The sequence below is a fragment of the Capra hircus genome, chromosome 5 (genome assembly GCF_001704415.2).
Source record: "Capra hircus breed San Clemente chromosome 5, ASM170441v1, whole genome shotgun sequence".
Taxonomy (NCBI): domain Eukaryota; kingdom Metazoa; phylum Chordata; class Mammalia; order Artiodactyla; family Bovidae; genus Capra; species Capra hircus.
In genome coordinates, this window is record NC_030812.1 from 61,543,626 (window position 1) to 61,562,537 (window position 18,912).

Below are 18,912 nucleotides of genomic sequence, written 5' to 3' on the forward strand. Positions count from 1 at the left end.
ATGTTGTGCTGCTGCTGCTGCTAAGTCGCTTCAGTCATGCCCGACTCTGTGCGACCCCATAGACGGCAGCCCACCAGGCTCCCCCATCCCTGGGATGCTCCAGGCAAGAATGCTGGAGTGGGTTGCCATGTAGCATGTGTTAGAACTTCATTTCTTTTTATGACTGAATAATAATCTTATATGGATATGCCATATTTTGTTTATCCACTTATTTATTGTTGGGTTGTTTTCACCTTTTGGTTATTGTGAATGAATGCCACAAGAACACTGGTGTACAAGTATGTGTGTGAGCCCTGCTTTCAGTTCTTCTGTATATATGTCTAGGAGCAGAATTTCTGGGTCATGTGGTAATTCTGGGCTTTCAGTGAACCACCAGACTTTTCCATAGTGGCTGTATCATTTTCTGTTCCCACTAGTAGTGTACAAGGTTTCCAATTTCTTCACATCCTTGCCAACACTTGCTTTTTTCCATTCTAAAAAAATTATAACTATCATATTAGGTGTGAAGTGGCACCACATTATAGTTTGGTTTACATTCCCCTAATGACTAATGGTGTTGAATAAAATTTGAACATTAAAAAATAGCTGTTCTAGTGAAAGAGGAAAATAATTTTATATTGCGTGAAATGCTTTTCTGTTTTAAAAATCTGTAGGCCAGCTCTGTATTTTACTGTGGTAAAACAAAGCTCTACCCTAAGATCATCCTTAACCACACATAGATTCCAGTTTCTTACTCTTGGTCTCTCTATTATTTTCCTGTCTTTCTTTTGAACTCTTTTGTGTTATTAGCCCACTCCTGTTATTACGTCTTTTTGTTACCCAATAATTGGGACAACTGCCTATTCTGTACTTGAAAAGTTTCCTTTACAACTCTCAGCCACTAATTCTTTTTTAAAAATTTATTAATTTTTTAATTGAAGGATAATTGCTTTACAGAATTTTGTTGTTTTCTGTCAAACCTCAACATGAATCAGCCATTGGGTATACATATATCCCCTCCCTGTTGAACCTCCCTTCCTATCCCACCCCTCTATCAGCCACTAATTCTTAAGAACAGCTTGTCCTGGGAAGCATTTTAAGTATGAGTTCCTGTCCTTTATTGTTGGCCCCTGATGCTGTGCTGCTTACTACCTCTGTATGTTCACAGGGCTGTGCATTCACAAAACATTTTCATGGCACCCACTGGAAATTCTTTTTTTGCTTCCTGAAGACTGTGCCTTGGTCTTAAATCATTATATGGTGTATTGGTATAAACATTTTTATCATTTGGCAAAAACTTTGGAAGCGTATGTGTGCACACGTGCTAAGTCACTTCAGTTGTGTCCAACTCTTTGCAACCCTCAGGACCCACCAGGCTCCTCTGTCCATGGGATTCTTCAGACAAGAATACTGGAGTGGGCAGCCATGCCCTCCTCCAGGGGACCTTCCCTACTCAGGGATCGAACCATGTTTCTCCTGCATTGGCAGATGGGTTCTTTACCCACTAGTGCTGCATTCAGCATTTAAAAATCTTTCAGAAATTGAAATGAATTTTAAATTACTCAAATTTGAATAGCTTTTTTTTTTTGGTTCAAAAATGGGAAAATGACTGATAATGGAGTAATTTGGACTCTGAAAAGAAATAGAAATGATTGAACTATTTCATTTTAGCAAGCCTCTGCTCTGTATTATTTTTATCATCTTCATTTATGAGCATGCATTTTCCCCTTTGAATAAATAAGCATTAGGAAGAACTGTTCTGTATATTAATTTGGCTAGTCCATTTGTATATTCACAAAGGTTTTATTTCTCCCTAAGCTTGCTTGAGAGATCATCTATGATGTTTTCTTTACAAGAAACAGATTTCAATGTGAGCACTATTTAAAAACTATATATATATTAATTTATGTTTTTTATGACTTAATTATGTCAATTATTAGTAGTTGTTTTTTCTTTAGGACTTGTACTCTGTGTTTGAAACGAGAGGGTATTCTTTTGGAAATAAATTTAGTTTCATTTTGGGTATAGCAGATATTTTAAAATATCTTACTTTTATAGACATCTCTCTGTTTTATGTTGACAGCTTTTTGACATTCACACCAGTGGCCTGTTGGCAGAAATCCACATGGGCCATCATAGCACTGTCCAGTACTGTGACTTCTCCCCCCACAACCATTTGGCAGTGGTGGCTTTGTCCCAGTACTGTGTGGAGGTGAGTAGTTGAATTTACTCTGTGAAGTCTGGGTCTCCAGAGGTACAAGAATGTCAAAGAATGGGTTGCTTAAACCATTGACTGCTGAGAATGTTTGCTTGAGAAATCATAAGAGTGTTTTCTTCATAGCATAATGGCCTCTAGCTTTAGGATATTAAGCCACATTGACAGCTTCAGTATTTTAGCAGTGATTGAAGACTTGGCTTGACAGTATGACAGAGAATGACAGGCAGTATTATTCACTAAGCATTTACTGAATGGTCAGTATGTGCCAAGGTCTAGGGAAAACAATGGAATGACCACTGGTTTCCTAAGCGGGAACATGGCATCTCTTAAATGTGGGCATAGACTCTTCTGTAAAAGAGATGATGAGAAGTGAGTCCAGTTCAAATTTCTTAGATCACTGAGAAAGGTAAGATGGAAGTTAAATTTAAAATTGGTCAATCTAGTATTTTCATTGCTAAGTACTAATGAATAAAATGACTTCTCGCTTATATTTATAATTTTGCCCTTAACTTAATAGATTTTATTGTATTCAGTGTCTGTATCCAGTGTCTGTATCTAAAAGAATTCTACTCAAATGAGCTGCTAATATTAATTTTTTCAAAAGCATTGAATTTCCTCCAAAGATAGTTTTTTTTTCCTCCAAAGATGGTTTTTCCAAGCTTCGTTACTAATCATTCCTTAAGTGACTCTTACCACCAAGTAATGGAAGCCCTTGTGCTTACAGCATAAGAAGATAGATATGGGCCTTTATTTGTAAAACAGGGAAGTTCATTTGGTTCACAGGCTCCCTTCGAAGGAAGCTAGACTACGGCAAGCATTTCTTTAGTGTTCTGTGCCTGTTCCAGCAATTTTTAGTGGGTTTTCCAACCTTGCCCTAATACATGAAGGTGTGGCTGGAGAGTGGCTGAGCTGTAGTCCTTCAGCATGCAGATACAGATTAAGATGGGAGTGAGTGGATGAGCTCTATAAGTTCTTCCTAATTCTGTGTACAGCAGTGCAGCTAACACTGAAGACCTTCCTGGTGAGAATCTTCCCCTTGAGTGTGAATGGGCTCCAGTCCCATTTGCAGCGGTGGTTAGAAGTAGGTGCTGTGGGCTGTGTTCTCTTCAGCAGAGACTTTGAATCGAAAGATTCAGAGCTACTAGGAGCTCTTGCACCTTACCTTACCTTATCCTCAAGGTAGGTGTGATTGGAAGTTTCCTCTTCTTGGATATTAGGAGTGAAGGAGCAACTCTTCTTTTACCCTTTCCATCACTTCTAAAATCCTTACCCTCTGTTTTTCTTAAAAAATCTCCAAGGAGTATTGTCTTCCTTTTTTTAAAGGTAGGCACTTACTTGGTTTTGGAGGCTGTGAACAACAGAAATGATTAGGGAGATCAAGAAGGGAAGAGAGGAAGGATTTTCAAGTGAGATTTTTCAGTTGTGGAACCCTTTTCATTTCTGGCCTTTAGCTCTGTATGTCTCAGCTTGGACTCAAGATAAGGCAGAGAAAATTTCCTGTAACTAATTTATAATTATAGAACTCACTGATTGAAAACCACTGGGCATGTGATGAAGTACTTGTTTTGTCCATGCTAGTTCTAAAATCATAAAGTAGGGGCTGTAATTCAGAGTGTAATGAGAGGAACTCAGGCACATATGGTACTTCATTAGACTGGAATATATTTGAGTAATTTGCAGCAAAACTCAGGACAGAATGCAGCCAGGCTAGAGACAGACATTGACAATTTGTAACAAGCATGAATAACAGGAGATAAGTATACCTGTACAATTAGTACATTCATTTGTTGTAGGGTTTTGCAGTCATTGAAGATTAGATGACAGAGAATAGTCAGAATATGAAAGCCATTTAATGCTCATCCTGTTATTTTTTAGATTGATTTTTAAAAATATGTAAAATGTTTATATGATTCCAAATCAAAGCTTCATAAGTTTTATTCAGGGAAGTCTGACTTTCGTCCCTATCCCTTCCACTCTGGTCCCCACCTTCTGAAGGTAACCATTTTTGTCTTAGCATCCTGATATTTCTTTTTGCATGTATAAGCAGTATCTATATGTATAATATAGCCATATATGTCCAGCTGTTATATATGTCACACTGTATCTAATACTATACTCACGTTCATTTTTCATCTCATTTAGTATAGTTTGCATATATGTAGTATTTATAAATATAATACACACACTTCTGCAAAAACGTATATACTATTCTTGGTAACATATGCCATAGACTAGTCATTGTCAGGATGTTTTTCTCATACTTTTTTTAACGGTTGTATATTGTCCCTTTTTGTGATTAATGAAGTTTATTTAGTTCCCTGCTGATGGTCATTTGGGATTTTTGCTGTTAAAAACGATTGACCCAGTGAATAATCCACACAAGTTATTTTTGCTAGTGTATTTTTGGGCTGTAGTCATAGAGGTGGAATTGCTGGATCATTCTTGCTGTTTTTAATATGCTTGATATATTCAAAATAATTATTAATGTGATTTCCTATATATTGTGTTTATTCTGTAGTTGTGGAGTATGGACTCAGGTTTAAAAGTAGCTGATTGCAGAGGACATTTAAGTTGGGTCCATTGTGTGATGTTTTCTCCTGATGGATCATCATTTTTGACATCTTCTGATGACCAGACAGTCAGGGTGAGAAATATTGAGATTTTCATTTTAAACATTTAATGATGGTAAGCTTCATCTCCTACCAATTGAGAAATTGATGGGCACTATTGGGGGGAAGTAAAACAGAAACTGCTGGATTCACATTTATCCTTGAGAAGTGCTGGTATATGGACTGTAGCAGTCACATTCATTCAGTACATGTACACTGAGTGTTACCATGGCCCAGGTGCTGGAAAAATCCAATAATAAAACTGCACTTTGGTTAATTTAAATATGTTTCATCAGAATAACTTTTGACTCCCTACCTTAAATTCCCACATCCAATTACTTGCCAATATTATTAGATTCTTTTACTGCTCCTTTCCCTGGGTCCTGGTGCGCACAAGGTTTTGTTTGTGCCCTCTGAGCATCTCTGGCAGGTATGAGGTTTGAATGGATTCTACTTTTTTTTTTTTTTTTTTAGTTTTTTATTTTTTTAATTTTAAAATCTTTAATTCTTACAGGCGTTCCCAAACATGAACCCCCCTCCCACCTCCCTCCCCATAACATCTCTCTGGGTCATCCCCATGCACCAGCCCCAAGCATGCTGTATCCTGCGTCAGACATAGACTGGCGATTCAACTCTTACATGATAGTATACATGTTAGAATGCCATTCTCCCAAATCATCCCACCCTCTCCCTCTCCCTCTGAGTCCAAAAGTCCGTTATACACATCTGTGTCTTGTTTCCTGTCTTGCAGGATTCTACTTTTTAATTTTCTATCATTTATTTCTACTTTTCCATTTCAAGTTTAGGTACTCATTACCTGTTGTCTTTCTTATACTAATCTCTTTGCAAGTCTTTTCTTTCTTGGTTTTCTGCATACTGCTTGTGAGATATTTTCCTTATGTACAATGCGGACGTGTCATTTTTGCTCAAAAAGATAGTGACTGCCTTGCCTACCATTTGGAGTTAATAAATTACTCTTAAAATTCTCTATGGTTAAGGCTATTCTATACCAGTCTGTCTTCTGATTTATTCCTTCAAGTAACCTGCACTGGACTGCTCACATTTCCCTAGACACCTTGTGCTTCCCTGCTTCTGTGTTTCTTACGTTTGGAATACCCTACTTCCCTGTATCTCTCCGTGTTGAAATCCTAAGAATCCTACGAGTCCCCTCAAGCTTTCAGTAAAGCCTTTCCTAGTATTCTGATCAGAGGACTGTCTTTTCTCCTTCAGTGCCATGTAACTTTGTGTCATTTTCTCATGGTACTTATCAAATTCTGCCTTGATAAGAATTTCACCTCCTCACCTCTGATGTGTCACTACCCCTCCAACTTGTTCACACATTTTAAATTAGGCTCTTGAGCCTGGAGACCCTGGTCTGTCCAAGTAGCATCTTATGCAGTATCTTGTACAAATTGTAGTTAGAATTCATTTAGTATTTACTGTATGCCAGACATTGGGCAAAGTACTGTGAATGGGTTAATTTGCTGATTCTCACAACAGTCCTTTTTGTAGCTGAGGAAGCAGTCACAGAAAGGTTATGTCAGTGCTATTTACAGTGTAATAAGTCTCAATAAGCTTGAGCCAGAATGTAAATCAGCTGTGCTTCCTTCATTAAGAAAGTCTTATTTTAAAAAATCAGCTGTATCATAAGCATACTGTTAACAGTGTGTTTAGTGATAGAGTTGATTCTCTTTCTGGTTCAGGCTCCTTATCTTGCTGTCAGACAATTTGAGAAATAGCAGACTCATCTTTGAGTAACACAGGGTTAAGTAATATACCCAAAGTCACAACTTTCAGTAGAACTAGAATTCGCACTAAGGCATCTTGATTCTAGCACCCATTGCTCTTAATAACGACTGCTTCTTACTATTCTTGTTAATAAGGTGGAGCTAGTGGTAAAGAACCTGCCTGCCAATGCAGGAGACATAAGAGACGTGGGTTCGATCTCTGGGTCAGGAAGATCCCTTGGAGGAGGAGTTGGCAGTCCACTCCAGTGTTATTGCCTGGAGGATCCCATGGACAGAGGAGCCTGGTGAGCTATAGTCCATGGGGTCACAAAGAGTTGGATGTGACTGAGGCATCTTAGCATGCACTGTTGTTTAGTCACTCATTGGTATCTGCCTCTTTTGTGACCCCATGGGCTGTAGCCCAGCCAGGCTCCTCTGTTCATGGGATTTTCCAGGCAAGAATACTGGAGTAGGTTGCCATTTCCTCCTCCAGGGGATCTTCCCAACCCAGACTTCAAACCTGTGTCTTCTACATTGGCAGGTGGATTCTTTACCTACTTCTTACTATTGAATGCAGGGAAGCCCTGCTTCTTACCAGAAAAGAGCCACCAGGAAAGCCCTACTTATGCAATTAATAAATATTTACTGTTGAATTATAATCTAATTGAAAATTTTCTAGCATTGGAGCATGAAGTATGGTTGTATACGGTTTTAAGACTAAGACTGTCTTTACATTATTTCAGAGAATGCAGTGATCCTACTGTATTTTTTTTAAATCTCTTAATCAGCTCTGGGAGACAAAGAAAGTATGTAAGAACTCTGCTACAGTGTTAAAGCAAGAGATAGATGTTGTGTTTCAAGAAAAGGAAGTGACGGTTCTTGCAGTTGACAATATAAGACGTCTGCAAGTGAGTATTTTTTAGAAAACAGTTGGAAAAATTGTTTTGATCAAACTCTGAATTCAAAATGGACTTGATCAGGCATAATTGTCTAGTATCTAAGAAATGCTCAGTAGATGTCAGTTGAATAAATACATAGGTTTTGAGCTGAGGCTCAGATAATGCTAGTATTTAAAATTAAACCTTGCTTTACCACACTCCTCTCCTTTTGTTAACTGGAAGGCAGGGAGCAGGAACATGTAAGAAAATGAGACAAAATATTGGGGTGGAACTGGAGTGGAGAGAGAAACAGAATAGAGGAGAGGGGAGTAGAGGGAGCAGGCACATGGAAGGTGTGAGAGCTGGCAAGCTTGAGAGAGACTGGCAGGGGAGGCCAGAGCTTAAGTTCTGGAGCTGCAAAGCTCAGCTGGAAGTAGTAGAGGGAACAGTGACTGTTCACTCAGGAGACCCAGGTACAAGTTCAAGCTTTATCGTCAGCTAGTTCTGTGATGTTGAGTGAATTGCATCACTTCTCAGAGGCTCACTTTCTTCACCTAGAAGGTCCTTTTAATTTAAAAAAATCTGTAAGCTGGTTTATAAGGGTCATGTTGGAGTCCAAATACAGGAAGCAGAGATCTGGGAATAAATTGTCTACGGCATGTGGTAATTTCTCCTTGTCTGCTGTGAGGGTCAGAATCCAGCAGTGAGACACCTCTTAAATATAGCTTGTTCTGTATTTTACAAGTTTTACTGTTGTCCTTAATGTGTTTATGAGGAACTCCTCATGTCCTGTATTTCTGGTATGAATTGAAATGTGGAGTTAAGCGTGGTTTCCTCGTTACTGATTTTTAGCAGACTGATTGTTCCAGTTGCGGTTTTTTCCTACTACAGTTTTCTTGTCAAGTTCAATACTTGTATTACCTTTTTAAAATTTGTATAACCTTTCTTTAGCAGTAATCGTAACTGTAAGACTTAAAGAAGTCATCTGACTATTAAAAGTATCATTTTATTATGTCATTGGTTGTGGAAGAGTTTAGAGAATAAACTGACCAGTAATCATTCCATTTAAGTGAACATGCAGTTTTTTAGTCACTACTTAAAAGAATATGAAAATTGATTTTTGAGGGAAAGATATTCGCCTTTTAATAGTTTAGTCGTCATTTTGAATGCCTAAGAGAACATGCTGGATAAAATATTGTAAAGAAAAAGCTACTTTGATTGATTGATCCTGTAATCTTTGTCCCTGAAACAAAGGTGATTGCTTATTTCATATTGAAAAATAATTCAGGACTTTTAGGTTGTAATGCTTAGTTAGATTTATCCGACAGTTGACTTAAGCTTGAGAAATATTTTCCCGGGCCACATGTTTTAGTTGAATGATAGGCATTTTTGTTAGTGGGATTTTAAAAAATAATCTTTAGTTTTGGTACAGATTATGAAATGTGATGCTCTTAGTTTATACCTTACAAGTCCAGCCACCCAAGTTGTGCTAATGGGTTCTTCTCCAGTGCCTCCTTCTCCCAAAAGAAAGAGGAGAAAAAAAAATCTTACTATGCAGTGTCTGGTGAAGAATTTGGAGGATGTAAAACCCAATTTAATTTTAATTTGTCTTTTTATATAATGTCTGTCTCAGTCCTGTTTCACCAAACTCCTTGAAAAATGAGAAGTGTATTTTAACAAACGATAGCACTATTAAAATGGGCTCTGTGAAGAAATGGGAAAGAGTGTGTGGAGCTAGCTGTGAGATTACAAATCAGGCAGATGTGTCTCAGGTGGCCGGCACAGCAGCTGCTTTTTAAACCTTTTAAAGCTCATTTTATTTTATGAAAATGTATATGAACCACAAAAGTAAAATGAAATGAAAGTGTGAAGTGCTAAATGCAGCTGCTGAGAATAGAATAGGGCTTTGTTGTTCCCCTGGGAGCTCTTGTTGGTTATTTTCTGTTTTATTTTTCCAGTTTATTTTCTGTTTTATTTTCCAATCTCTGTTCTAAAGAACAAAAATGGCTCTTACAGTCTAATACCTGATTGTGCCTTATTTTTCATTAGCTCATTAATGGAAACACAGGTCAGATTGATTACCTAACTGAAGCTCAAGTGAGTTGCTGTTGTTTAAGTCCACATCTTCAGTACCTTGCATTCGGAGCTGAAGATGGAGCCATTCAGGTATTCAGTTCTCGTCTGCAGAAGCATTCTGAGCAGTATAGTTTTTATTTAAAATTAAGTAGACACCTGGCTTTGTAGACTTACATAGTAAATAAATCTTTCTATGGTATATTAGTCATTCCTCTGTTAGATTAAAAATAATCTTAGAATCCTATGGTTGTATATTTTTCATATTGCTTTTATTGCTCTGTCTCATACTTTTTGTGTTTTTGTGTTCTTTATTCACTGCCCAATTGTCTTGCTGTTCGTGAATTATATTAAACATTCTCAGAGATTTAGTTATGCAAAGAGCATTTTTTTCTCTTCTTAGAAGCTCAGCCATATAGGGGTGTAAGTTGTTTCCATGTTGGTTCTGATCAGGTTTGTCGAGAATTTCAGTGTTGGTACCTTATATTTACTCACCTCACCAATCTTTGCTGTCCTGCTTTTGGTATTAGAAGTACACCTGTTTACCACTTGAAATCCTTAATTTATCAAATAAGATTAAATAAATAAAAATCAGGTTGAAGGAAAAAGGATAGTATAATGGAAATCATTTTGGGAAAAAAGTGATTTCATCATGAGTGAAATTCATCACAGAAGCATATTTTGTCTAGCTACATAATGGTTCAGAGAACATGGTGGTTTTTCTCACTTTTTCTCACCTAGCTTTTTGGAATTATTTCTTAATTTGTTAATTATCGCACTAGCCACATTTATTTTACATTGGCTTCATTGTGATAAGGAATTATACAAATACTCTCCAGTTCCATTTGCCCCACAAAGAGGAGACTGTTATATATATTTATATTTTTTGAGTTTTTTCCCCTTCCAGCTTTACTGAGATATAATTAACATACAGCATTCTGGTGGCTCAGGGGTAAAGAGTCTGCCTGCCAATGTAGAAGACATGGGTTCCATCCCTGGGTTGGGAAAACCCCCTGGAGAAGGAAATAGCAGCCCACTCCAGTATTCTTGCCTGGGAAATCCCATGGACAGAGGAGCTTGGCAGATTACAGTCCATGGGATCGAACAAGAGTCAGACACTACCTAGTGACTAAATAGCAACACGGTGTATGTTATTTTAAGCTGTATAGCATAATTATTTGACTTACATTGTGAAATGGTTATCACAATAAGTTTAGTGAACATCTGCCATCTCATGTAGTTACCGAATTAAAGAAATAGAAAATTATTTTTCCTTTTTGATGAGAACTATTAGGATTTACTCTCAGTAACTTTCAGTTATAATATGCAGCACTGTTAATCATATTTATTATGTTGTACATTATATCCCCTGTACTTATTTAGGGCTTATCTGCTTTTTTGATGTGAATTTATTTGACAGCCTTTTTGACATAGTCATTAGGTTTTGAGTTATGTTCTACTTTTCTTAATCTCTGCATTTGTCATATTAATCTTCAGCCTTTTTAAGTCTCTGTAGTGTACTGCCTTCCAGCCCATTCATACCCTCTTTTCCTTTACCTGTCTCTCACCATCCTTTGTCTTTCCTTGTCTCTGTTATTTTGAAAAGAGATTGCCTTGTCTCTCATTGCGGATGTTTTTCTTTCTTCCTTCTCATCCATCTTAAATGTCATTTGCTTTTTGGAGGCTGAGCTTAGACTGCCATTGTTTGATGAATTGGGTAGCTGAGTACTCAGAAGGACCACTGGTTCCCACTGCTATCTGGTTATTTTTTTTATTTGAGTGTAGATGTGTGTGCGTGTGCACAGGTGTGTCTGTTTTGTGCTATTCACTTGTGTGTCTTTAGTTAAACTGAAAGCACTATGAGATGCAAATTCTATGCCCTTCTGTAGTCTAGTTTTGATTTAATATTTTCAGAGTGTAATTCAGGTGTTGCTGAATATCCTTGTATTAACTTTCTGCGGTTTTCTGCTTTGTAGATTTTAGAACTCCTGAACAACAGAATCTTCCAATCCAGGAATGCGCACAAAACCACTGTTCGGCACATCCAGTTCACAGCTGATGGAAAGACTCTTATCTCAAGCTCTGATGATTCTGCAATTCAGGTGAGAGGGAGGTTGCCCTCCTAATGGGTGTAACGCTGACTCCAACAAGGGAACACTTTGGTTGTGACTCAAATCCAGCACATGTTTAAACTTTCAGATGAGTTTGGGCTTCCTTTTAGATTATGCACATGGGCATAAATGAAACCCGTTCTGTTTTGTATTTTTCTGTGCATGAGGCAGGCAGTTTGGCTTAGAGCCCTCTACTGGGAGATTGTTTACTTTGTCAATCAAGCATTCATTTGAATTCTCCCACCTGTATTGGTGTTTGGATTTGTGTCAGTATACTTCATGCCACATTTATGTAATTTCTGTTTATTTTTCTTTACACTAGTAAAATAGTAATTATTTTAGATTGAAATATTTTCATTGTTTCCTTTAAGTGTAAGATATTTATTATAGGGCTAAAATCTTGTGAAAAAAGAATTGTTTACCAAAGCTAAGGATTGTGGGTATAGAGGTCTTAAGCCTACTGTATGTTCTTTTAAACTTTATTTTTAATCAAAGTTCTAGTACATATACTTTTAAAACTCGAATAGTACTACAAGGCTCTTTAATAAAAGCAGACTCCCCCATTTCTCTTTCTCTTAAACCACCGCTTTTAGCTTTTAGATTTTTTTGTTGTTGTTATTTATCTTCATGTTCCCACAGTGCATACTTATAGTGATGATTCTTAATTTTTAGCTTTGACAATTTATTGAATTTTTCATATTAAGATGAAAATTTAGCTTTTTTCTCCTCCTGCTTACCTCCAGTGTGTGCACCCACCCTTTTATCAATCCCCCTCACCCCAACACAATCACAAAAAAGTTTTCTTTAGGTCATTGGTGTCACTGTTCAGACTAAGTAGAACAAGTGTACTATGGATGCCTTTTCTGCCTTAGTGCAGTTCAGGAAACACTTAACCTGGTTGTAGTTGGAAATTATTTTACCCTAAAACCTTGAAGACAATGTTCTATTTTCTTCCAGATGTTAGAGCTCAGGTTGAGAAGTCTGAAGCCATTCTGATTCCTAATCTTTCTCTTTGGATGGTTTTAGGATCTTCCATTTGTCCTTAGAATTGTGAAATTTCGTGATGGTATGTCTTAGTGTGTTTATTTCGTCCATTGTTTTGGACTTTCACTACCTTTCTCAATTTGGAAACTTATGTTTTTCAATTCAGAGAGGTTTATTTGAATTATTTCTTTGACACCCCCTGCCTTCCATATTCTTCTTTTTTCTGTTGTTATTCCTTATTCAGATACTGGATCTCTTGGACTGATCATCTGATTTTCTTTTTCTACATTTCATCTTTTTTGTATACTGTGCTCTATTTCTTGGGAAGTTTCCTCAGCTTTATCTTCCATCCCTTTCTTTGAGCTTTTCATTTGGTGTATTTTTAATGCTGGAGAGCCTTTCTAATTTTATTTGTTCTTTTTGAGAGTATGTAGGTATTCTTGTTTTGTAGATGAAATATCTTCTTCTCTGAGGATAGATGGATATGTAAATAATATATGGTGGTTTAATCGCTATGTCTGACTCTTGCAACTCCATGGACTGTAGCCTGTCAGCCTTCTCTGTCCATGGAATTCTCTAAGCAAGAATACTGAAGTGGGTTGCCGTTTCCTCCTCCAGAGTTTCTTCCCAACTCAGGGATCGAACCTGGGTCTCCTGCATTGCAGGCAAGTCTCCTGCATTGCAGAGAGGGCAGTGGCGACCCACTCCAGTACTCTTGCCTGAAAATCCCATGGGTGGAGGAGCCTGGTGGGCTTCAGTCCATGGGGTCGCTAATAGTCAGATTTGACTGAGCGACTTCACTTTCACTCTTCACTTTCATGCACTGGAGAAGGACGTGGCAACCCACGCCAGTGTTCTTGCCTGGCGAATCTCAGGGACGGAGGAGCCTGGCGGGCTGCCGTCTACGGGGTCGCACAGAGTCGGACCCGACTGAAGCGACTTAGCAGCAGCAGCAGCAGCTCCTGCATTGCAGGCTGATTCTTTATTGACTGAACCACCAGGGAAGCCCAAATAATATATAAATGATACAATATATGTTATATATAATTTTTCTGTCAAGATTTAATTTTCCTTCATAGTTGTCCTTCCCTCCAAGTTTGTTTTCTTTCTTTACAAATATATTTATTTGTTTGGCTCTGCTGGTTCTTTGCTGTGGCACATGGGATCTTTGATCTTAGTTGTGGCATGTGGGATCGAGTTCCCTGACTAGGGATTAAACCTAAGCCCCCTACATTGGGAGTGTGGAGTCTTAGCCACTGGCCCACAAAGGAAGTCCCAGCTTATATTTTCTTTTTGGTTGTTTTGGCCTCTTATTTTAAAGGCTTTCCTGAGCTGAGTGGTGGTCATCCACTACCCAGAGGTGGATGCTAAAATGCTGATTGGGATGCTCTTTGTTGACTGAGACCTTCTCTGAAAGGCGATCTGGATGGAAAACTTCGTTGTCTGCGTCTTTAGGTCTGTCTTGGTCTTGTCAGATTCCTATAGAGGAGTCTCCCGTCTTCTGCCTGGAGGGTGTAGATCCCACAGACAGGCTCTAGAGCTCAAGGGGGGAAGGAGGGAGGGGGCTGCAGGTGGCGCACTTGTCTCAGCGCTTAGTGTACAGACCTTTGCCGCTCCCCCTGATCTCACAACTGCAGTCCTACCCTCAGCTGTCCTTGAATCCAGAGAGTCTTCTTTCTAGTTTTAGGAGCATTATTCTCTTTTTATTTATTATTCTCTTTATTCTCTTTTATTCCCCTCATAATGACTTTGTTTGGTATTCAATAGTGACTTGTTTTCCTGGGTCTACAAAGCCAGTTACCATTCTCCTGCTTTACAGCCTCTGTTTTGTTATTTTCTTTCTCATTCTCTTGACTTTGTCATTTTAGTGGGGTTTTAGAAGTAAAGGAGATAAATGCATATGTTCAACAGAAGTTAGTATGTATGCTTTTATATATTTATGTATTTCCTGCATGTATTTATACTATTAGAAACTATTTTGGAAAAAAGTCTTTTATGTCTTTGTGAGTCCTATATGATTGGAATGAAGTTTGCCTTTAGTACAGAGACTTACTCATTATGGAATCCCATGATAGTAGTGTATTAGCTGTGAAACTCAGTGTAATACTCACTTTTCTTCCTCTCCAGATGGCTTTGAAATGGGTAAAACTAAGCTATATCTGATGAAATTCAGCTGAGACATTATATACTCTATAGCCTTTTTGTCAAAAGCTAAAGCCATAGGCTTTATGACCTGCTTGAAGATCAGATGTTCTCAGCCAGAGGGAGAAATAATATCTACGAATATTTTTAGAATCTGAGTTAAGTTATTTTTAGAAATGAGTTGTGTTTCATCCTCTCTTTCTGCTCTACTCAGAATACTTTTTAACATTTAAAAACGTTTAAAATGTTTTAATGTGTATAGATTCACGTAACAAAATTCTTGGTAGGTATTTCTAAGAATTGACTAGTTGGGTTTTTGTTTTAGTTTTTTAGTGTTTTAGTCAATAATCAATTGGAGGTTTGGTTCCCCCACCCCCCAGCTTTATTGAGATTGAATTGACAAAACTGTAGTATGTTTAAGGCATATAATGTGATGATTTGATGTCTGTATACATTGTGAAATAATTACCACCATCAAGCTAATTAACAAATCTGCAAATACCTCACACAGTCACCGTTTTGGAGGTTTATTTTAATCATCTTTGTATCCCTAGTGCCTACGAGGTAGTAGGGATTTGGTAAATCTTTGTCAAGCTGAACTAAAGTTATTGCCAAAATTTGAAGAATCAGCTCTCCTGATGATAGCACCTAGAGCTGTAAATATTGAGGTCTATTTTGGTAGTTTTTTATCTTTTTACCTGGATGTAAATAAAGCCCAAATAGTAGCTGTGTTCACCTGAGATTGAAAATATATTGATTCTTACAGGTATAAAAGATTTCTTTAGCATTTTAAAACATTTAAATTTATATAGCTGAAAAAATTCTAGTGTGCATACATTGCAAAAATTACAGCTAACGGCAGAGACATAGCCAAACTCAACCTTTATACATTTGACTAATGTTGGTAGAAGTTTAGCTGTTATATAAGATGATTTGATTAGCACAGGACGTTTAAGTCCAACAAAAAAGTATCTTTGTCATCATTGCCTTATCAGAAAGCAACTGCCAAAAAAAAAAAAAAAATCTGCTAAGGCTAGTCTCTTCACCCTCAGCGATTGTCAAATTCTTTGTTATGTCTGCTCAGGAGGGCTCTCTAACTTCTTGATGTGGAAGGTAGCAGTAAGAACCTCAGTCAGGAATGAACACTGAGTCAGACACAGCTGGGAATAGCAGTACCAGTCAACCAAGAGGAGCTGTTAATAGAAACCACTGATCTTGTAGTCTGCTAAAGCCCAGAAAGTTGAAGGAGGGAGCCAGAAACTTTCTATGACAGTGGTCCAGGGTATTTTATGTTTAGTCACTCAGGGTGCCTTTTTGTCTGATACGATTTGGGGAGCCAGAAAGCTTCTGTTTCTTCTCCTCACCTTAGCATCTTATTGAGCTCTTAAAATACTGAAATTCTTAATTCATTCTCCTCAGAGTTACTCTCACTTCCAGCTCCTCTCCTAAGGTCCCTTGCTCTCATACAAGATAACCTTGCTTCCGCGAATGGGCACTCAGAGACAGAAAAGATGGAGATGTCTGAGAGCCAGGGCGTGGTGGAGGTAGGAGGGTGGGTGCTAAAAGTGGAGGATAGAGGAGTAAAGAAAGAGGGTAGTTAGTTCAGTCGCTCAGGAGATGTAATTTCTTTTACGGTTTGGCCTAAGCCTGATAGAAAAAGCCTCAAAGGGATTTCTACTGTTTAACCTTCACTAGTCAGAAACTAGACCCAGAATATTATTAATGTGCATATCTGAGATGGTGGCTGCTTTTTCTTTATCTTTTTATCTCTTATGTTAAAAAAAAAAAGAATTCTGTGGGAGACTGACTAATTGCCTCAAGCCCAGAAGTCTAGCTTCAGGCTCTCTGGGCTGTTTCTTAGGATATCTTCTCAACCTTTCCCCACTACTGTTCCTTCTGCATATCCTGTACTCCAGCCAGATTAAACTGTGAACAGGTCCTTGTAACCTTTCCACCTTTTCCTGCTCCTGTGCTTTAACTCAAGCATTCATAGTGTGTGTTTGAAATGCCCTTCTCCGTTTGTGAATCATAATTCCAGTTCATTTCTCAAGCCTACTTCGAACGCCCTGTCTCCAACATTGCAGTCTCTTCTCTTTCCCTCGTGTCATGAGGAGTTCTTGCTGGAGTGCCATGGGAGAAATGATCTACTGTATCACTTGTCATTTTGAAGATTGTACTGGGGGCTAGCTAAGATATCTGAAGCTCAGAAATTCCACAACCTGGTTTGAAGCTGCTCTGGTCAGTGGACCTTCACAGGCAGTAGGACCAGTAGGATTCAGTCGTTGAACTGGAATCAGGGCTTGGCCTAGCTTGTGAGGTTCAGAAATCTATGAATATGTAATTGGGATAATTTTCTCTGGAAAATTTAATCAGATGGTGAGCTCACTGGCATATTGTGACTTTTCTCTATCTTCTGATATAATTAACTGCTCTCCAAGCAACCGAAGGAAACAAATTTTGTTTAGGAGGAAAAATATTTTATTTTGCCCTTAGTCAAGTCAATTAGCTCCAGCTTTTCTCTTCTCTCTCTGTAAAATGGGGATACCATATTCTTATTTGGTTCTTGTCTATGTTTTACTGAAGTGCCATGCAGATGAAAGACTTCAGACAAGGGAATGCTTCTCCCCTGCCCTTCTAATGGGGTATTTTCAGAAAAGGGTTATAACAGACTTATTTCTTTGATATTCAGATATGGAATTGGCAGTCAGAGGACCCTTTCTTTCTCCAAGCCCACCAGGAAACAGTGAAAGACTTTAAACTCTTGAAAAATTCAAGACTGCTTTCCTGGTCATTTGATGGAACAGTAAAGGTAATTTATAACAGACGTTTCTTTGTTAAGAAATACTCTACTATTGTATTGATTATATAGTGACAGCCAAAAGCAGATGGCTGATATGTAAATACTTAAATTTTTAAATGTCTAAAGTAGAAATGCCTGTTTTTTGTTTATTGCAGTCATTTACATCTGCTGTGTGTCTATGAACATTTGTACTAAAAGGCGCTTAAAGAGGTCAGAACAACCAGTGTGCTGAAGCTCTTGTTTTATAGCTCTCTTCTGGCTAATTATGCTCAGTAATACAAAATGTTCTAAAAAGTGTCAACTTCTGAGTTTTTCTTTGAAGGTATGGAATATTACTACCAGAAGAATAGAAAAAGATTTTGTGTGTCACCAGGATACAGTTCTTTCTTGTGATATTTCCTCTGATGGCGCTAAGTTTTCTTCTACCTCTGCTGACAAGACTGCAAAGGTAGGTCAATTGGGTGAAAGGTGCATGCCTAAACCTTGAGTGTTGGTTATGTATTGTGAGTGTAACTAATGTGTAAAATACTTCCCTGGTGACTCAGATGGTAAAGAGTCCATCTGCAATGTGGGAGACCTGGGTTTGATCCCTGGGTTGGGAAGATCCTCTGGAGAAGGGAATAGTTACCCACTGTAGAATTCTTACCTGGAGAATTTCATAGACACGGGAGCCTGGTAGGCTACAGTCTATGGATTTGCAAAGAGTTGGACATGACTAAGTGATGAACGCTAACTAATGTGTAAAAGAGAAAAATAATATTCTGTCTACATGTCTAAGTGACGAACACTAACTAATGTGTAAAAGAGAAAAATAATATTCTGTCTACATGTCTGTCTCTTATAAATTTTTGGAGGATGACCATTGGCATTTAGTTTGTACCAAATATGTTAAGTGAATGACACTGAGGAGTTTTGATTTCTCCTTTACTGATATATTTTTGTCTGTTAGTAATCAAAGGCAGCATCTACTGCATATTATAGAAATAAAAAGTGTTGAAAGAGATTTACATTTAATTGTACACCCACAGTTAAATTTTTTGTAATCGGTGTAAATTGATGCTTCTGAAAATCATATTCCAGTGAAATGATGCTGCCTGCTTGGGGACACTGAAGACTCCATCCTATTCTTTTTTCTTCATCTTTGTTAATGGGAATGTTATCTCTCCATCTTTCCAAACTGTAAACCTTGGAATTGCCTGGGATTTTCCTGTCTTCTGTGTTCTGTTGATTACTACTCAGTGTCTCTTGGATCCTTATTCTCTTCCTTTTCCCCACCCCTAAGACCAGGCTGTCCTCTTTCACTGGTGGACCTGCCACTGGTCTGCGCCTCCTCCAGTTTATCTTCCCTGCTGCTGCCCAAGTGCCCTGTTGAAGCTCCTCTGAGACTTGGT

At 38.0% G+C, this 18,912-nt stretch overlaps 1 protein-coding gene across 5 annotated transcripts in view; it reads left to right on the top strand.

The window, feature by feature from the left end:
- APAF1 (apoptotic peptidase activating factor 1) overlaps positions 1-18,912 on the top strand; it is an 82,480-nt gene that overhangs the window by 48,697 nt on the left and 14,871 nt on the right. For 4 of the 5 annotated variants that reach the window (XM_013963999.2, XM_018047554.1, XM_013964000.2 and 1 more), the window contains 7 exon segments: positions 2,063-2,191; positions 4,716-4,841; positions 7,322-7,441; positions 9,461-9,577; positions 11,461-11,586; positions 17,411-17,530; positions 17,844-17,969. In XM_013963999.2, the coding sequence (XP_013819453.1) occupies positions 2,063-2,191; positions 4,716-4,841; positions 7,322-7,441; positions 9,461-9,577; positions 11,461-11,586; positions 17,411-17,530; positions 17,844-17,969 (864 nt within the window). 5 annotated transcript variants of the gene reach the window in all.